The 21,376-nt window shown below is 39.0% G+C and overlaps 1 protein-coding gene across 3 annotated transcripts in view; it reads left to right on the top strand.

Moving 5' to 3' along the window:
* Positions 1-520: 520 nt before the first annotated feature.
* The window catches only part of GREB1L (GREB1 like retinoic acid receptor coactivator), a 132,130-nt gene continuing 111,274 nt past the window's right edge, over positions 521-21,376 (top strand). For all 3 annotated transcript variants that reach the window (XM_075532695.1, XM_075532694.1, XM_075532693.1), the window contains exons 1-4: positions 521-677; positions 892-1,089; positions 13,477-13,653; positions 20,160-20,336. In XM_075532695.1, coding sequence (XP_075388810.1) covers positions 521-677; positions 892-1,089; positions 13,477-13,653; positions 20,160-20,336 — 709 coding nt within the window. The remainder of the gene's footprint in view (positions 678-891; positions 1,090-13,476; positions 13,654-20,159; positions 20,337-21,376) is intronic.

Raw genomic sequence — 21,376 nt, 5'->3', positions numbered from 1 at the left:
GTTGTTGTGGGAATGTGGTAGCCCAGGAGTTCTAAGGACTGGGCTTCAAGATGGATAAGTCAATCTTGATTGACTGGTTGACCTAAAGCATTTATTACTGTTCAATTCTCAGATACAATATCATTTAAAAGGGCTTTTAGAAGTGATTTGGTCTGTAAAGACAAAATGCAAAAGTGATAGTATAACAATTTATATAAGTTGTGTTAGCAACATAAACTTAGCAAACATTTTAAGACGTATATTAAAAAAATATGTAGATATAGGTTTGGGGAGAGGCGGGGAAAGAACTGATCCCAAGGGTTCAGTGGAAAATGTCTAGAAAAGAACAATGGAATATATGTACTAATGTGTCAGATACAATTGATGTATGGATTATAACAAGTTGTAAGAGCTCCCAATAAAATGATGAGAAAAGATACATAGATATAGTTCATTGTAGCTGTTTTGTAGAAATAACCTAATTATACCCATTCTCTTTTTCTTTCTCTTTTTCTATGGTTTATTTGGGGGCATGTAGACCATGGGGAACTCCTATGCTGGGCAACTGAAGTCCGCTCGATTTGAGGAAGCTCTGCACAATTCCATAGAAGCCTCCCTCAGATGTAGTAGTGTGGTACCTCGGCCAATTTTTTCCCAGCTGTACTTGGACCCTGACCAGCATCCTTTCTCATCTGCAGGTAAGTTTCTTAGTCACACAAATTTCTAGGCTTCTCTTAAAGAAGTAGAGACTCAAGAAATTTGTGGGTTTCTAAAATAAAATGGCTAAATGCTAGAAAACACTAGTCGCCCTTTCTTCAAAGACGCCTTACTGAACTATGTTCCTTGTCTTCTGATTGTTTTTCCATAAGGTTATTTTTTTATTAAATTAGCTATGATTTATTTGCTTCACAGATGTAAAGCCTAAGGTGGAGGATCTGGACAAAGACTTGGTGCATCGCTACACTCAAAATGGAAGTTTGGATTTTTCTAATAATCTGACAGCTAATGAAATGGAAGATGATGAAGATGATGAAGAAATGTCTGAATCAAATAGCCCACCAATTCCCTATTCACAGAAACCTGCCCCAGAAGGGTCTTGCACTACAGACGGTGGGTTTCAGTTGGTTTGTTTTCAATCCTAATATTGTCTGGCTAGGTTCTGATTACATGTGGTCCTCAGTGCTTAAAACCAGGAATTATGGAAATGAATCAGTGGTGATTGTGCTGTCACTCAGTGATCTCCCAGTGGTGTCCATAAGAATGACATAGCATGACGTGTCATTATTGGCTGAGGAGATTTAAAGCAGTTGAATGGGGCATGGTATATAACAAAGGCAAACCGAGACTCCATCCAGGCCTCTTCTATTGATGCACGTACTTGCAGTAAGAATGTAAATATTTTAGGAGATATTTTGCTGCTCCCCTTCATACTTTAATTCTCACCTCAAACGAATTCAATTTGTTTCTGGTGGTTAAGCACTGCACTGCTAGCCACAAGGTTGGCATTTCAAAACTACCAGCTGTTCTAAAGGGAAAAGATGAGTCTGTCTGCTCCCATAGAGATCGACAGCCTCAGAGACCTAGGGTAGGGTCACTGACTCAGTGACAGTGGATATGAAGGATAAAATGTAATTATGTTGAGAAGCCCATTTTATAAATCAGCGTCAACATTCTCTTCTGCCAAATCTTGAACCACATTTTTAATAAGAAATTTCTCATATAAACATTTTCAGTATTTCAAGGAGTTGGTGATATCGCAATTTGTTACACCCACTTCCATCCATTGAGGAGCACTGGTGGCATAATGTGTACTCACTGGGCTGCTAACCGGAAAGTTAGCAATTCAAAACCACCACATGTTCCTAGAAAGAAAAATAGGTGTTCTACTCCTGTAAAGAGTTACGGTCTCAGAAACCCCCAGAGGGGCAGTTTTAGCCTGTCTTATAGGATCACTGTGAGTCAGAATTGCCTCAATAGCAGGGAATTTAAATTTTGATTCCATCTATTTAATTTTATATAGCACTGTTTTTCTGACTATCACAACCTAATTACTAGATAATTTTTACACCTGCTTTGGGCCTGGGAGTATTCCACTGTATGGAAATTTGGGAATGAATTTGGAAAAGGGGGGGAGGGAGAAGGGATAAAATCTCCAAGACAGTCCTATAAAATCTTAAGTGCAAATCATTTGATATTCAAATTTGCAAAAGAACCAAATAAATGTGCTTATACTGGTCTGTAACATTATTTTCTTTTGACTTGAGTACTCTGAGCTTAAGCATGCCTGGATCAGTAAAATCCAGTGGTAGGACAATAAAAGTGATGGTGTCTAGTAGAACTTAGTATTGCTGCTCTGAGTTGAGCCTACACATCATTACTTAGGAATTTGCTTCCAGATATGAATGAGAGTTTTTTCTTACTTAACATATGCATCTTGATTCACTCATTATTGATATAATACTTAGCCTATAAACCTGCTTTATAACCATTTTCATGCCTATTGTTTAGTGGATCGGTGAACTCACAGTTTGTCAGCTAACCACTAGGAAGGCATTTAAAAAAACAACTCACTACCATCTAGTTGATACCTACTCACAGTGAACCCTGTAAGGCAGGGTAGAACTGCCCCTGTGGGTTTTTGAGAGTGTGACTACTATCAGAGTAGAAAGCAAGCCCTGTCTTTCTCCCCTGGGGCAGCTGACGATTTCATACTGCTGACCTTACAGATTGCAGCCCAGTTTTGTAGCCACTACACCACCAGGACTTCTGAAGGACATTTAAGTTGTGCTTGAAATAATGCTTGATGCTCATTGAGAAGTCTTCTTAATAGCTCAGAATTAAATAGAACCAGAGTAAAAGCTCTAAAGACTAATTTTGAAGTATCAAAAATTTTAACCAAATCTAAATGGAAGGATTCCCCTGTGTTTTAACTCTATGCTTGTATGTATTGAGTGTGTATGAGTGTTATTAAGTATGTATGAATGAGTATGTATTGAGTTTGCCTTTTAGGGTATCTGGTGCTGGTATTATTTGTAAGCAGGTACCGGAAGCAGTTTAGTACCCACCAAGATAAAAACTCAGTGATTAGTAGATAGCAAATATTTCTTGAATTTTAGAACATGGGAACACCGCTCTTATCCTGTAGGGATTCTGTAAAGTATATGGGAAGGGTAATAATTATTTTAACGATAAAAGAAAAGAAAAACATGGAAGTGTTTTTTTTTTTTACAACAAAGAACCCAAGCATAGATTCAGATTCTAAGAGCACCAGGAGAATATGAGTTCTGCATTTAGAGTCTTATGTCAGCTACTTTAGTTTCTTGTAATTAACTATGTATTATTTGTTTCCCCCATCCCCGTTTAATTCACCTCATTTAAGACAAAAAGCAGAATTGGTAAGTTGATTATTTATAGTTTGTCCATAGCTCTTTTTCCCATTTGGCTCATTCTACGAGAGCTCTAAGAATCTTCTCACTCAGAATTTCTCACTCAGCCTTGAATTTTCCCTTGAAAAATGGCAGTGACATAGGACAATACAACGCCAGGACATGCTTCAGCATGCCACCTCCCCTTGGTGGGAAATCCTCTATTTACCTAAGGTTTAAAGGAAGGTAAGGCTATTTTGAGAGGCAATTTAGATAAGCAGATATTTAACACCCGATGTGCTGCTGAGGGGGTTACCATTCAGATGTAAATGTTGGCTGCTAATTTCTTATGTAAATTATTGCAATAGTGTGGGCTCCTACCCTGCTGAGAGTCCGTTGATTGTCTAAGGGGAGAACCACCAAATTTTGGCCTTCAAGGTGGCTTTGATTACTTAAGTTTGTGTTTACAGCTGTTTCAGTAAATTTCCCCATCCCCCCTCTCAGTTTACTCTGTAACCTTCAAGTTGAAGATAATTGGAGAATGCAAATCTCCTTCTGTGAAGTGAAAACCTTGGCTGTTTTCTTAAGGAAATGCAGGTGACATTTATAAAGCAGAGCTTCTATTAATCCCTTTTTCATGAAAATCTTTTGCTCTGGGAGAGCCTAGGCCTTAGGGCAGTATTTCAATAATACTCTCAAAATGAAGCTGTTTGGAGGGCAAATTTGTGACATAAACCATTCTTTGTGTGCACATGTGTATGGATGCAGGGCTTAAGCACCACCCCCATCCCCCACCTCAGCAACCCCCGTGTGTGCTAAGCAGACTTAGGTCTTCCCTGGGTCTACCAGGAGCCTCTGCCAGAAAGACCACATCCAGACATTAGATCTTTCATTTTAATTGAGATTTTTTAAATGTCATATTTAAAAGTGACAAAATAGAATTGTCAACAGATTTTTTTATTTTATCAATCTTGATAATGCATTTCATAGATTCTTTACTTATCTGCCTTTGTTTACACACACATACACAAACCTTATTTCCAATTAAAAACAACAATGTTAAATTCTTTTTTTCCCTTATTTTTCCTTGGGGTAATGCCTGATGATATATATATATCTGTTCTATAATTAGCTGCTCTGAATCCTGTTGATAAGGATTTAGAGGAAATGGTAAAGAGATATCATAGCAAAAAGTCAACCCTTTGGGAAAGAAGCGCATTCTTGGAACAAACTACAAGCTGATCCTTGATCCTTGGCCATGAATTCATGTCTTCTTGAACCTGGCTCCTAGACTTGGCCTTTGTCGTTCCTCTCTGCCTCTTCTCTTTCCTCTTAATTAAATGGTGTGTGGGCTTGTGGTGGCAAATAAAGAAAGGGAGCGCGGAGAAAATGTGACATTTAAAAAGCCCCTCACCTTTAGAACAGTTTCAGATTTGATGTCAGAGTCGAGAAGATGGAGAAGACAGAGGATTTCTATTATCCTTCTCACGCCCACCCCCTCCAAACAGTTTCCTCTCTTATTAACACATCATTACAGTATAAGGAGTCCGAGGTGGTATAGAAGGTTAGGATCTTTATTACGAACTGGTAGGTTGGCAGGCAGTTCAATTCCACTCAGACACTTTGGGAGACAAACAGGAAGATCTGCTTCAGAAAGGACACACAGCCTTTACAACCCTGTGTTGCCGCACTTCACTTCACTGAAGCCAGAGTCAACTCAAGAGGAACCAGTGTGGTTTTGGTTTATAGTACTTTTATCATAATCTTTGTACCAACACTAACAGGTTTTTTTCAATTTTGGTGATAAAGCCCATTGTTTATTCAGATGCCATTTTCATCACATTATGTCAGGGGTATATAGTGTCAGCATGATTTAATGACCTTTGATGTTTGTTGACCTTAGTGACCTGGCTGAGGTCAGGCTTGTCCCTTTTCTCCACTGTCAAGTTACTTCCCTTTCTCCCCTCCCCTCCTTGGTGAAGAGCGTCTCTGTGCCCACACTTACAGAGTGGAGAGTTGTGCCACAGCTCCTGCAGGGAGGAATATCCACATAAATTATTTGGAACTCACTTATGCAGGGATTTCTATTTTCTCCCTCATTTATTAATGTGTCCAATCATCTGTTTCTATCAGTAGAACCCGTAACTATTTTCATCTTTGGTTCATAACTCAGTACTGTTTTATCTGTTTTCTTACTCAAACTGTTCCTGCTTTGGCCTCTGGAGCTCTTTGAACTGACTCCTGTGCTTCTTTGCCACATCTCAGTCAGTGTGTGTTTTGGGGGTTTTGTTAGCTTAAATTGGATATTTTCTCCGTTCACAGATACCTCTTGGGGTGAGAGGGTGGGGGGTTAAGAGAAGGAACCTAGCAATATTTTTCTCATAGAAGCCAGTCATTCTGTGATGATCATTACTTATGTGTCCCCATCCCAAATGGGAAACCCCTCCCAAAGAAACTATCTTCATATGAATGGGCTGTGTCATTTCCATCTTGCCACATATAAATCACTCTGAAATAATCTTTCTCCCATTGAAAATCCTATTTTCTTCAAGCATTTACCACACAAAACTATGCCTGTTTGACTCCATCCTTGTTTAGTCTGAAACCGAATTTGTGCTTTCCTCTTTAATCCTTCTCTCTCTGCTAGAGAAATGACACCAGAAATGTCGCTTTCCAGTCATGGGTTACTTGTATGGCTTGCATGCTCATGGTTTTAAGGACTTATCATCAAGTATAAATAGGTGGTTGCTGACTTATTTCACCCTGGAAAAGAGGAAGGAAAGTTAGGTGATAGGTCCCTGCAAAAACAGGTAAGGATGAAGTTACAAGAGAATGTCTCACATCAGTCTTGGGGACGGTACACTATTATATGTAAGTTAAAAGATGCTGATATTACTGATGTCAGATGGATCTTGACTGGAAGGAGAGCATACCAGAATGATGTTTACTTGTGTTTCATTATGCAAAGGTATTTAATTGTGTGGATCATAGCCAATTATGGATATCATTGAGAAGAATGGGAATCCCAGAACACTTGTACTCATGCAGAACCTGTACATAGACCAAGAGATGGTGGCTCAGAAAGAACAAGCAGAAATTACGTGGTTTAAAATTAGGAAAGATGTGCATCAGGGTGTATCTTTTTCACAATGTTAATTCCATCTGAACAAATAGTCTAAGCTGGGCTACATGAAGAAAAAGATGACATATCAGAAAGATTCATCAACCATCTGTGATATGCATAACATAACCTTTCTTTCTGAAAGTAAATAAGACTTGAAACACTTACTGATGGAAATCAAAGAAAACCTTCACAACTAGACCAGTCGGCAACATTATAATAAATATTGAAATTGTCAATGATTTTATTTTACTTGGATCCACAATCAATGTTCATGGAAACTGTACTCAAGAAGTCAAATGATATATTACACTGGGCATATATATTGCAAAAGATCTCTTTAAAGTTTTAAAAAGCACAGATGTCACCTGGAGGAAAAGGTGTGCCTGACTGAAAGCATGATGTGTTCTGTAGCCTCATATGCATATGAAAATTGGACAGTGGATAAAAAAAATCCGAAGAAGAATTAGCATTATGAATTGTGATTATCATGTTGGCGAAGAACTAATTATTGAGTTAATGAAGCATATTGAATATATCAGAAAATTAATAAATGTGCCTTGGAAGAAATACAAGTAGATTGCTCCCTAGAAGCAAGAATGGTGAAACTTCATTACTTTGGACCTGTTATTAGGAGGGACCAGTCATCTGGATGGAGCCCTGGTGGTGTCATGGTCACATTGGTCTGCTAACCACAAAGCCAACAGTTTGAAGCCACCAGCTGCTCCTCAGGAAAAAGATGATGAGGCTTTCTACTCCCATAAAGAGTCACAGTCTCAGAAACCCAAAAGGGGCAGTTTAGTGTCTGTCCTGTGGGAATACTATTAAGTTAGAATTCTCTGATGACAGTGAGTGAGTCTCTGGATGAGAGACATCATGCTTGGTAGAGTAGAGAAAATAGCAAAAAAACGAATGACCCTCAGCTAGATGGATTGACAAGGTGGCTGAAGAAGGGTTCAAACATAGTAAAGGCTGTTGAGGTTGACATTGGGGTGGGCAAGCACTGAGAGTAGAGGTAGGGAATGCATCTAACTTTTATTCTTAGCAAAAAGCAGCTTTAGGTATTTGTATAATTACTATTTTTGCATTCCTGAATGTAGTGTTCCCTGAACTGCTTATCTTTAAACAACAGCCTGTTATGAATATAAATTAAGCAGCATATCAAAACGTGTCTAATGAAAACAATGAACAATTTTATAATAGTCAAAACAACACAGTGATAAAGAATTCCGCTAAGTGACTCAAGCTCACTCAACTGGAGTTTTTGGAGTATGGAAATAAGGAAGCTGGGGTGCAGAAATGTTAGGAAAATGGCCCAAGGTCAAATACCAGCTATCAGAAATCGTGGAACTTGAACCAGGTCCCTAGACTTAAAATAGAAGCCTCTTCAACCTTATTAACATTTCTTTTTTGTTATTAAATGGCATCGAGTTGGTTCCAACTCACAGTGATCTGTGGGTAGGTTGAGTCTTTTAATGGAAGTGTGGGCAGTAGAACTTCTTTCCATGTACCCATAAACCCCAAATACCAGATCTACTGTCAAGTGGATGCTGACTCAGGGTGACCTGTAGGACACAGAACTGCTTCATAGAATTTCCAAAACTGTAAATTTTTTATGTAAGAAAGGTTTATATATAAGAACAATTGATTATTGAGAAAATATCCCATCCCAGTCCAGATCAAGTCCATAGGCCAACATCAGTTCATATGTCTGGTACCAATCTATAAAGTCCTCTTCAGATTCACGAAATACATGCAATGATACCATATGCAGGAGGATCACAAGCCACTGGGTTGGAAGTCTTATGGATCCAATGGCATTGTAAGCATCTCAGCACTGGCAGGGGTCTCTATGTGGCTTCTCTAGTTCCAGAGGTCTGGTTGCATCAGGGTAGGTCCATGTGGCTTCTCCAGCCATGTGTCTTGTGAGTAGAGAGTCTCCCGGGAAGTGAGTAGAGAGAGAGTCTCCCCTGCCTCCAGGAAGGAAATCCAGGAATTCCCAGAATCCTCAGGGGAAGGCCATGCCCACAGAGGTCTCATTGGCTATGACCCAATTGACAGACTAGACTCCACCTCTTTACTCATAATCCTCTCAAGTCCCAAATTGACACCAGATTATTTAACTACCACATGATGGTACACAACAATAACAATAGTTTGGATTTTCAATATATATATGAAAAATTAGCCACTATATCAGCAGTAAAAATAATAGGAATGAGAGATGATGTCTGACGAGGCTTGTATGAGATTGATTTAGCTCTAATACTTCAATGTGTTGAACTTTAATATCAGGTCTACCAAGATAAATATTTGTTATTATAGACTTTATAATAGCTTTTAAAATTCTGGTACATTAAGGAATCATCAAAAAAGAATATTTTGACAATGAAATATCAAAACAGAAACTTAAGGGTTTTGTTATTTTCAAATATACACTTGGGTATTAAATCAAAAACATGAACTTGAATTTTTTTTTAATGAAACATTTCCTGGATACATAACATTTGGCACTTATTCAAAATAACAAGTTATAAAAATGTGGCTATTTTTATTTAATTCAGCAAATGACTGTAAATCTTTATGGAAACATATATCCTCATCTTCTTGGATTGACTCTCATTCTCTGCCATGGAGTCATTGCAGACTTGTGTTTCCAAGAGTACAATTGTTTTTTGTTTTTTTTTAACATTTTATTGGGGCTGATACAATTCTTTTCACAGTTCATACATATACATACATCAATTGTATAAAGCACATCTGTACAGTCTTTGCCCTAATCATTTTTTTTCTCTTTTCTTCTTTTACATTTTATTAGGGACTCAAACAACTCTTACCACAATCCATACATATACATACATCAATTGTATAAAGCACATCCATACATTCCCTGCCCCAATCATTCTCAAGGGATTTGCTCTCCACTTAAGCCCCTTGCATCAGGTCCTCTTTTCCCCCCCCCCCTCCCTCCCCTTTCCCCCCTCCCTCATATGCCCTTGGTAATTTATACATCGTTATTTTGTCATATCTTGCCCTACCCGGGGTCTCCCTTCCCCCCTTCTCTGCTGTCCCTCTCCCAGGGAAGAGGTCACATGTGGATCCTTGTAATCAGTTCCCCCTTTCCAACCCACTCACCCTCCACTCTCCCAGCATCGTCCCTCACACCCTTGGTCCTGAAGGTATCATCCACCCTGGATTCCCTGTACCTCCAACCCTCATATGTACCAGTGTACAGCCTCTGTCCTATCCAGCCCTGCAAGGTAGAATTCGGATCATGGTAGTTGGGGGGAGGAAGCATCCAGGATCTGGGGGAAAGCTGTGTTCTTCATCGATACTACCTCACACCCTAATTAACCCATCTCCTCTCCTAAGCCCCTCTATGAGGGGATCTCCATTGGCCGACACTTGGGCCTTGGGTCTCCACTCTGCACTTCCCCCTTCATTTAATATAATATATATATACACATACATATATACATATACACATATATACACATACATACACACACTTATATCTTTTTTTTTTTGCATGATGCCTTATATCTGGTCCCTTGGGCACCTCGTGATCGCACTGGCCGGTGTGCTTCTTCCATGCAAGAGTACAATTGTTAATGGGAGTAAGAAGCCCAGTCTTTTTCCGGTGGAGCTGCTGGTGGTTTTGAACTGCAGACCATGGGAATCATAGACCAATACTTAACCACTCCACCACTAGGGCTCCATTTGGATTAATTATGGGTTTGAATTGCTGAGTTTGAGATTATTATCCCAACACTTAACCCACTGCACCAACAGGGATCTCTATGTATCCATAGACTCAAAAAAAGTTTGTGAACTGAAGATGTCCCACACAAATAAATGACAAATTTTCAAATAAATTTAGGTGATAAATAAAAAGTAGATTCATTTAAAATTGTTAAGATGTTCATTTAAAATTTTTTCACTTTGTAAATAAGAAAAAGTTAGATTTGAATTTTTTTAAGTTATATGTCTACAAGCTTGAAATGATGGATATCCAAAAACTAAACCCAAACCCACTGCCACCGAGTTGATTCTGGCTTATAATGATCCCACAGGGCAGAGTAGAACGGCTCCATTGGGATACTGAGGATGTAAATCTTAAGGAAACAGTCTCATCATTCCCTCATTGGTTAAAACCACCAACCTTTTGATTAACAGCTAATTGCTTTAACCACTGTGACACCAGGACTTTTTAATCACTATGTCAATAGAGACCCACTGTCTTGATATTTATTTGTCTTGCGTTGTCTTTTCCCAATTTCATTGGATCTGCTTTTGAAATTTGATGATCCAAACATATAATAGAGTTAAATGCACCAATAGCTTTATAATGTTTTCTATTTCCCATGTATTTATTAGCTGGTGGCATTCAACTATTTGTTGACACTGGTTTAAAATCATGAGTTGATGCTTTTGGAAAAATCTAGCCTGGGTCTCCTTACTTTCGTGAGTAGTGATGAATATGATCTCCTCAGGTGTGTGTGCGGTGCTTTGTGGCTCTCCACAACCCCCCCCCCCCCACTTCTCTACTATTCTCGAAACTCCCTGAAATACCATCAGGTTCTCTTGTTTGCAAGTGAAAAAAACCCAATTCAAAATAGCTTATGCCAAATTTAGAAATTATTGGAGGAATTTTAAATAAAAGGCATAATGACAAAAACACAGCAAAGTTGGGCTTTAGTGATTCAAACATCACCCAAACACTCTTCCTCCTGTCTCCGCTGACAAGCTTCTCTCACGTACGAGGAACATGGTTACCAACAGGGTGAACTGAGCCATGTTCTTCCTGATTCCATGTTTTGAATTCCCAGGGAAAATGCTTGCTATGTCAGGTGCCCACTCCTTTAGTCAATTGTACTTAGAAAGATGCATTAAAATGGTCAAATGTGAATCCGATTTCAGTGTTTAGATCAATCTGGAATATCACTGGGCCTGGAGGCTGGGGTCGGGTGTGGGGAAAATCCACAGGGTAAGTGTGCAAACAAACTCAGTTTCTTAGAGCCAACTCTGATTCAGGCTGACCTCAGGTGTATCAGAACAGTACTGTGCTCTACAGGGATTGCAACGACTGACTTTTCAGTAGTCATAGCTTCTCCTTCGAGGTGCCTATGGAACTCAAATCACCAACTTTTTGCTTACCAGCCAAGTGTGTTAATCGTTTGCACCACCCAAGGACCCAATAGAGTGAAGGGAGAGTCATTTCCTAAAAGGGTGTTCTGCATGAGAACAATAGCTTTCCCTCAATAATGTTGTTCTGTGGTTTGGAGGGTCCTTATCGTTTCTCCAGTGAACTACAGCATGAGTTCTTAGAGAGAAATCTCTGCCTAGGACAGTGTCTGTTGCGAATGTTGCATGAATAAATCATGAACCAATGTATTAGGTCATGTTATACAAAGTGGTGTTTTGTTGTTATAGTTTTGTTATGTCGTGCGTGACATGGTGATACCTAGTGGAAATAACACGACAGTTCTTAACTATTCATGTATGAGTCAACAAATTCGGTAGTTTTAGTGTTGCTTCCTTGCAAAATGAAGACCATATCTTCATGAGTTTCCCCATTTAGAAACTTTACAAAAATTGCTATCTTGCATGTGCACTGAAATCAGTGTTCTTTTTAAAGATTGCTGGTGTATGTGTGTGTTTAACATTTCCTTTCCTGTGGGCCAAACAAATAAAAGTGGTCGGTGTTGGCAGAATGGATGCAAATATCTCCTTCCAGTGTCTTTTTCTGAGCCTTGGTGGAATAGCGGGTTGCACATTGAGCTGCTAACCACAGGCCAGTGGTTGGAAACCATCAGCTACTCAGAGGAAGAAAAAGGAGGTTTTCTACTCCCAGAAAGAGTTACAATCTCAGAATCCCAGTGGTGCAGTTCTACCCTGTCTTCTAGGGTCACCAAGAGTCAGAATTGACTCAGTTGCTGTGACCTGAGCTGAGTGTCTTGTTCCACTCAGAAGGGCTTATATGATAGATTTGGACTCTGCTTGGAATATATGGACTTTAAATCTAGTTCTTAATTATGACAGCTAAATTAATCTCCAAAAGGGGCTTAAATATTTCTAGGGTACCTGAGTGGTGCAACAGTTAACGTGTGCTATGACTAACTAAAAGGTTGGAAGTTCACGTCTATCCAGAGGCACTTCAGAAGAAAGACTTGGTTGTCTTTCTAAGAGTTGATAGTCTGAGATATAAACTGTACCCTCCAATTCCCAATAAAAAAGTAATGGTTAAGGAAGAAAAGCCTGGTGATTGTTTTCTGAAAATGCAGCCATCGAAATTCTTACGGAGAGTACTTCTACTAAGGTTACCATGAGTTGTATTGACTTAGTAGCAAATGGGGCCGGGAAAACATTTCACTATGTCCTTTAGAGGGAAAAAGAAATTAATAATAATAAGGAGCCCTGGTAGCATAGTAGTTTGAAACCACTGGCTGCTTCTTGGGAAAATGATGAGACTTCCTACTCTCATAGAGATGTAGAGCCTCAGAAATCCACAGGAGCAGTTCTACTCTGTCCTGTAGGGTAGTCATGAGTCAGAAACAACCCTATAGCAGTGAGATACTTGTGTTTTTGAGAAAAAAGTAAAATTAATGTCTGTTTTTTATTTTGATTTATAGAGATGTTTAGGTTCCCAATCAACTATTTCTACAGAAATTCTTCAGCAACTGGTTATATTGTTCACAATTTGTGAACAGCCTCATTATTTCCATTCTGGTTGTTCTCATCTTTCAAAGTAATTGTTGGCAGTTTGATCTCATATAAGTTATTTCTAAAAGAAACACAGTTCTTAAGCATGATATTCATTATTTTTTCCCTAATTTGTTGTTTAGTTACAAAGTGGCCTCAGTGGTTAATTTTGATACAAGATGTGAAGTTTCAGGGAGTCTTCCAGCCTCAGTCAGTCTAGTAGGTCTGGCTTTTGGTTGTCTCTATTTTGGGGAATTTGAGGTTTTCCTCCCATTTAATCATGTCACTCTCCTTTCTATCTGTTTTTAGGTTTTTGTCAAGCAGGAAAGGATTTGCGTTTGGTCTCACTGTGTATGGAACAAATAGATATCCCAGCAGGATTCTTGCTGGTGGGGGCCAAGTCTCCCAACCTTCCTGAACATATCCTAGTTTGTGCTGTAGACAAGCGATTTCTACCAGATGATCATGGGAAAAATGCACTTTTGGGTGAGTATTTCATACCTCGACCACTCTTGCTACAATGAGACGGTAAAATAGTAGTTTATTGGACATTGTCACAGTTTTAAAAACGATCACAGATTTAGCTGGGGGTTACATCATTTAATTCAAATGAGAAACAATTTTAAAATTCAATTTTTATTCATTCTAAGCATGCTAGTGGTTAAAGCAGTCCATGCATAACCGAGAGATCAAAGGCTTGAACCCACCAGCTTCACCATGGGAGAAAGATGTGGCAGGATGCTTCTGTAAAGATATGCAGCATTGGACACCCCGTGGGGCAGTTCTGTATCTCGTAGGGTAGGAGTTGGAATATACTTACTAGGCATGGTTTTATCCATTCTCAAAATATTTGTCTTAATTGAGATTTTATAAACTAAGTATTAGAGGATAGCGTACAGTTTGTTGAAAAAAAGTTATTTAAAAAACAGTAGAATTTACTTTCTCTAAAGTCTGACATTGATGTCAAATCAACTCTATTCATCTGTAATCTATTCACTTAGCAAGTTACTGTAGCACCCATTATTCCCATCTATCCTTGCCTAGTGTGATCTCTTATTTAGCATTCATGTACCCAAATAACTAAAAGTATAAAAGTGACATAAAACTTATAACTTTATTTCAAAACCAAGTAGTGAACTTTCTGGTATTAAGAATTTAGGGTTTTTCACAGTGTAGCTTTCCCTACATCATGGGAAGTAACAAAGAGTGGATTTTTTTTGTGAAATTAAAAAGAAAAGAAGACATAGGAAATTTCTTTATTTTGCTTTTTATCCCTAAATTTTATTTTATGTTTTTTGTTTTGGAGCTATTTTTGTTTTTTAGAATGTCTCTTACTATAGACAGTCTAATGTTTTTTTTTTAATTTTTTTTTAACATTTTATTGGGGCTGATACAATTCTTTTCACAGTTCATACATATACATACATCAATTGTATAAAGCACATCTGTACAGTCTTTGCCCTAATCATTTTTTTCTCTTTTCTTCTTTTATATTTTATTAGGGACTCAAACAACTCTTACCACAATCCATACATATACATACATCAATTGTATAAAGCACATCCATACATTCCCTGCCCCAATCATTCTCAAGGCATTTGCTCTCCACTTAAGCCCCTTGCATCAGGTCCTCTTTTCCCCCCCCCCCTCCCTCCCCTTTCCCCCCTCCCTCATATGCCCTTGGTAATTTATACATCGTTATTTTGTCATATCTTGCCCTATCCGGAGTCTCCCTTCCCCCCTTCTCTGTTGTCCCTCTCCCAGGGAAGAGGTCACATGTGGATCCTTGTAATCAGTTCCCCCTTTCCAACCCACTCACCCTCCACTCTCCCAGCATTGTCCCTCACACCCTTGGTCCTGAAGGTATCATCCACCCTGGATTCCCTGTACCTCCAACCCTCATATGTACCAGTGTACAGCCTCTGTCCTATCCAGCCCTGCAAGGTAGAATTCGGATCATGGTAGTCGGGGGGAGGAAGCATCCAGGATCTGGGGGAAAGCTGTGTTCTTCATCGATACTACCTCACACCCTAATTAACCCATCTCCTCTCCTAAACCCCTCTATGAGGGGATCTCCATTGGCCGACACGTGGGCCTTGGGTCTCCACTCTGCACTTCCCCCTTCATTTAATATAATATATATAAACACATACATATATACATATACACATATATACACATATATACACATACATACACACACTTATATCTTTTTTTTTTTTGCATGATGCCTTATATCTGGTCCCTTGGGCGCCTCGTGATCGCACTGGCTGGTGTGCTTCTTCCATGTGGGCTTATTTGCTTCTGAGCGAGATGGCCGCTTGTTCACCTTCAAGCCTTTAAGACCCCAGACACTATCTCTTTTGATAGCCGGGCACCATCAGCTTTCTTCACCACATTTGCTTGTGCACCCATTTGTCTTCAGCGATCCTATCATGGAGGTGTGCAGTCAATGATATGATTTTTTGTTCTTTGATGGACAGTCTAATGTTTTAAGCATAAATATCAGTAAAAAAGGAAAAGAGAGAAGAGCAAAGAATTCAAGTATTGTATTGATTGAGAGGCATTTTTGTTTGTTTGAACATCAGTCTAAGGTTCCTTAAATTGCTGTTTGCACCTTTCTTCTGGTGTATAGGAAAATACGTAGTCATTTTCATTCTTCATAAGATTTTTCTAAAAAAATAAAATAAAAAGACTGTGTACTTTCCTTTTAATGAAATTGAAAATATGGAAGCCTGGTGATAAAACTTACCTATTGGGCTACATTAACAAATAAGGCCCAGGTATGTGTTTATTCATTCATTCTGCAATATTCAAAATGTACCGGGTGGCAGAAATTGTACTGGGTTATGGTGTGCGGTTTCCTAATGAAGGCACAGTCCTTTCCCTCTCAGAGCATACAATGTAGTAGATTGTCATAGAATGACTGGAACAAAGGCTTTGGGACAGCATCTCTAGCATTATAAAAGCATCGTGATCTCATCTAATGGGACAATTCCAATGTGAGGGTGACTACAGAGAGAAAATTTTCTCATGGTTCCTTTTTGCCTAACAATTCTTAACTAGAGGAATCATCTTGAAATGCATTATCAAAAGGACACAGAAAATGCACTCAGAATAATACGTTTTAGTATGCAAAATAGACCAGAATATGTGGACTAAAGACCATAGGCTTTGGGATCAGACCTGGTTTTTAATCTCAGATTTGCTATTTGTTTTTTTCAGATTTGCTATTTTATATGTCAAGAACTTGGCAAGCTATTTAACCTCTTGGTGTCTCAGATTTCCCATTTCTATAAGAGGGCCCAGAATATCTCCTCTGCAGGGTTGTAAAGATCAAATGAGATGATATGCATAAGGCATCCATCTAGCACAATGTCTGACACATAGTAAACCAAACCAGCCCCTTTGGCATATAGTCTGTTCAACTCATGACAACCCCAAGTGTTACATAGCACGGCAACTCCGCAGGACTTTTTTTGTGGAAGCAGATCACCAGGTCTTTGCTAGTGCTGCTGGGTGGGTTAAACACCAACCCTTCGGTTAGTAGCTGAGAACAAACTGTGCCTCTCTGAGCCTTACTACTCTGATTGAGTATTTATCAAATATCTTGATGGGCTTGGAACACTCTCATAAAGTTGATTGCAACTGAGAGTGACTCTGTGAGAAAGAGTAGAACTGCTCCTTACAATTTCCACGATTTGAGGGTTTCAGTCTCTCCACACCCTTACCAGCATTTGTTTTTATTTAGCTTTTGTTTGTTTGTTTGAATTTAGCTATTAATGCTGGAGGAGAAACAACGAGAAACAACAATCTCTTGTTTTGATTCACATTTCTGATAGCTAATGATCACAACATTCCTGCATATGTATTTGTTGGATACTTGAATGTATTCTTTGGTGAGATGCACATGCATGCTCTCTGCTTACAACTTTTCACTTGTCAATCAAGATTGCAATCCTTGATCTTCATCAACATTAAGATAGAGTGGGGGGAAAAAAAGAGAGTGGGGAACTCTTTAAGTCTTAGATATTCTAGGATCTAGGTGGACTTCAATGTCAATTCGTTTACATTTTTATGTAAATTTTGCAGATTCCAGAGATTGTAGGGGAATTGATTTTTTTTTAATCTTGCCTAGTCAGCAATGCATATGCCCCAAATCTATCATGTAACTGAACTGTTTGATTGCCAGAATAACCAGAAAGGTAATTTGGCTGTGAGAGGTGTTAATTTTGTTACTGATATTGAACTCTGAACAGATTGAATCTCTCTTGAACCAAGGGTAATGCTGAAGCCATACAGATTTTGAAAAATTAGCTAACTCCTTGATACCGTTAATGCCAAATAAAGGTTCACTTCTTTACAGATTATTCAGGTCATGGTTTTTCTCCCCTTCCCTCTCGCTTGCTTTTGGCCTCAAAGTATCGGCAGAGGAAAAGATAAAACTCCACCTCATTAATTTGTTCATTCTAATTCTCACAGTAATCTTTTCTGTACCTCATTTCTGGGGAGCGCATCAATTATTTGCCTGAAATATCCTAGTAGAATTTTTGCTGTGTTTTGAATGTTGATCCATCAGCTTCCCAGTCAGGGATGATCATCACACCAAAATATAAGCTCCATGAGGGCAGAGGCTTTGTCTGTTTTGTTCAGTGCTGAATCCCTGGTGCCAGAAATGGAGCCTAGCACCAATGGCTGTAGAATCATTTCCAACCCCGGGTCAGAGTGAAACTGCGCTCTGTAGCATTTACAAGGCTGTCACCTTTCAGAAGCAAATCATCAGGCCTTTATTTGAGGCACCTGTGAGTTCATCTGCCAAACATTCTATTAATAGTCAAGTGTTTAACTGTTTGTGCCACCCAGGGACCCATAGTAGCCAGCACATCGCAGAGTAAAAGTATTTGTGGAAATGGATAGATTGATGGATGGGTAACTTCAGGAATTCGATGAACTTGATGGCTTATGTTTCTTTGTTGTTTGCCAATAGCTTTTAGACACATCATCAAAATATCTCAACTGCAATCCAACTGTGAACATATTTTAAGTAATTCATAAAATTATACTGATATTTACACTTCTATAAAATGGTGGTAATAAATTAGTAATTATATGTAATAGGCCAGAGGTGGTGAGTATCTCTTATTCACCACTTTTGCACCATGCCTGGCATATAGATGATAGGTGAATTAATATTAAATTAGATTGGCCATTTATAAATGCTCTGAATTGATTGACAGCATTCTGAGCTTGAGGTGTTGGGAGATAATCTGTCTTTAATTCTCATAGCCTTTCTCTTCTTTTATTATATATATTTGGGGTTTTTAAAAATAGTATGCTATTTTATCAGTGAATTTCTTTTCAGTTATATTAGGGAGCTTCCAAAAGTTTGTGGAAAAATTCCATTATCTTTTCCATTCCATTTCTTCACAAATTTTGGAAGCTCTCATGTGTAGAAAAGATGCTTTGGTGGCACTGTAGAATAAAGGTCGAACTGCTCTGCGGAGTCAGCTGTTCAAATCCACCATCCATCTGAGGGAGAAATAAGGCTCTCTGCTTCTGTAAAGATTCACAGCCCCGTAAGCCATATAGAAGGTCACAGTTATTTGCAGTGGACTCAATGGCAGTGGCTTGATATATAGAGAAACTATATTTAGGCAACATGGAATATCCTTTCATATTTCAGACTTTTGTGTCTTTGTTCACCTACATGGTGGTAACTGTTGTTTTTCATCAGGCAACCAAAGGAACTTACTCCATTATTGCCTACCTAGTCCTCTATTAAGGGGGAACAAAAAGTTGATTTCTGATCAAGTAAAACATGATTTCTCATCCTTGCAACAGTCTCCGTTTCTCCTTTCCCCCTGTTAATCCCTTGCTCTAAACTGGCCCCCCTGGAAGTTTAATTTTTTTTAATTAGTCTGAGAGAAGAATTGCTTGTATATTAGAGCTAAAGAAACAAAAACAAGACCCATTGCAATTAAGTAAAACTTCCATGGAATATTACTCTTGGCTGTAATTTTTATGGCTGCAGATTGCCAGATTTTTCTTCCGTGGTACTTTTAGGTGCACTTGAACCACCAACCTTGAGGTTAGTAGATGAAAGCAAGCTGTTTATAGTACCCACCTTGAATAAAGAGAGTCTGAGGAAATTAAAAATTGCATGGAACTCAGGATCAGAAAGTATAGCAGACGGCATGTAAGCTGGAAAGTTGGCAGTGCGCCTGGTTTCAGCATCTCTGTCGATGCTCTGCCCGCCTGTGTACAGACCAGCTTTATCTCCACGTTTCTTCCGTGCGTTTCCTCTCACACCTTATCCTGCATGTGCCTGAGATAGCCCCAACTTTGGTTCCAATCTAACAAAATCATACAAGGTCAGGGTCTAATAGTATCGGAATGACTCTTTGTTTACTTCAAAATTCCAGGAAAGTGCCGATGACTGCCCCAGATTAGGTCAGATATTGGCCCCTCCAAGCTTAATTCACATGGAAGGTAGTTACGGCAGAAATCATGCCAGAAACCAGCAGGGTCCTTGGAAGGGAGTCAGTAGAGAAGACATAGTAGACAGTCTTAGGATCAAAAGTGTTTCTTGTCATAATACCAACCATATAAATTCCATCATATGATACTTTCCTGTTGATTTCTTACACCATTACCCTATTGGGATGGAATTTAAATTCTTTCCAGTCTTCCGTTATTATAAAATCACTGCTAAAATTCTCTTTATGCCTGTTTTTTGCTTCTTCCATAAAATTATTTCCTTGAAGGGCACTACTGAGCATACATTGGACTAACCACAATCTGACTTACAGCCTTGGAAACCCTGTTCAGGCTGGTGATAAGTTGGAATATACGTGGTAGCAGTGGGTTGGTTTATTTCTTCCTTTAAGTGATTTCCTTGAACTTGGGAAATTATAATTGAATATTTATTTTTATCGGTAAAATATTATATCTGTATTCAAGGTCACAAGTAACTTCGGTGTTTGTCATTTCAGGGTTTTCTGGAAACTGTATCGGCTGCGGAGAAAGAGGATTTCGGTATTTCACAGAATTTTCCAACCACATTAACTTGAAGCTCACCACCCAGCCAAAGAAGCAGAAGCACTTAAAGTACTACCTAGTCAGAAGTTCCCAGGGTGTACTATCGAAGGGACCTCTTATCTGCTGGAAAGGTAGCATCAGCTTCCAGTAGGGAAAGGGAAGGGGTGAGACTTTTGTGGAGGTGACGGCGACCCACTCAGGTTTGAGAGTTCAGGTGTGATATATATAATAAGCACAAACACACGAGGATCATTTATTTAAGGAGTCCTGGTAACACTGTGCTTGAGCGTTCAACCGCTAACCTGAAGGTCAGTGGTTTGAACATACCAGTGCTCTAAAGAAAGATGTGGCAGTGCCTCCCATGAAAATTATGGCCTAGGAAACCCTGTGGGGCATGCCTACTCCTTCCTATGAGGTCGCCATAAGTAGGAATCAACTGAGTAGCATGTAACAGTCTCAACAAGTAGGTTATGTGAACTGCTTTTCTATTATTAGCAGAAATTATTCAAGTTGAGGAAAAATACGTTACCGTTTTTACCTTTTGGAGGTGCTGGGATCCAACCCTTGAAAGAAGACTGAACTTTTGGCTAGCTCTCCAGTCGTTTGTAGAGGACCTCAAAGAACCAGAGGAATGTTGTGCGTCTCATTGGTGCTATACTGCACCCTAGCTAACTCATCCTTCCTTGTGACCCTTCTGTGAAGGCATGTCCTATGGTCTACAGATGGGTTTGGGTCACTGCCCTGACCCCTTCATTCTCAACAATATTTTTGTTTGTTTTGGTGCATATCAATACTTCATGATTGCACAGGCTGGTGTGCTTCTCCCATATGGGTTTGTTGTTTCTCTGATAGATGACCACTTATTTAACTTCAAGCCTTTAAGACCCCAGATGCTATATCTTTTGTTTTAAACATTTTATTAGGGGCTCATACAACTCTTATCACAATCCATATATTTATACATCAATTGTATAAAGCACATCTGTACATTCTTTGCCCTAATCATTTTCTTTTTTTTCCCCTTTTCATTTTTTACATTTTATTAGGGGCTCATACAACTCTTATCACAATCCATACATGTACATACATCAATTGTATAAGGCACACCCACACATTCCCTGCCCCAATCATTCTCAAAGCATTTGCTCTCCACTTAAGCCCTTTGCATCAG

Source organism: Tenrec ecaudatus, chromosome 15, assembly GCF_050624435.1.
Source record: "Tenrec ecaudatus isolate mTenEca1 chromosome 15, mTenEca1.hap1, whole genome shotgun sequence".
In the NCBI taxonomy this organism is placed as follows: Eukaryota; Metazoa; Chordata; class Mammalia; order Afrosoricida; family Tenrecidae; genus Tenrec; species Tenrec ecaudatus.
Note: the sequence above shows the minus strand (reverse complement) of the source record. Positions and strands in the feature narration are given on the sequence as shown.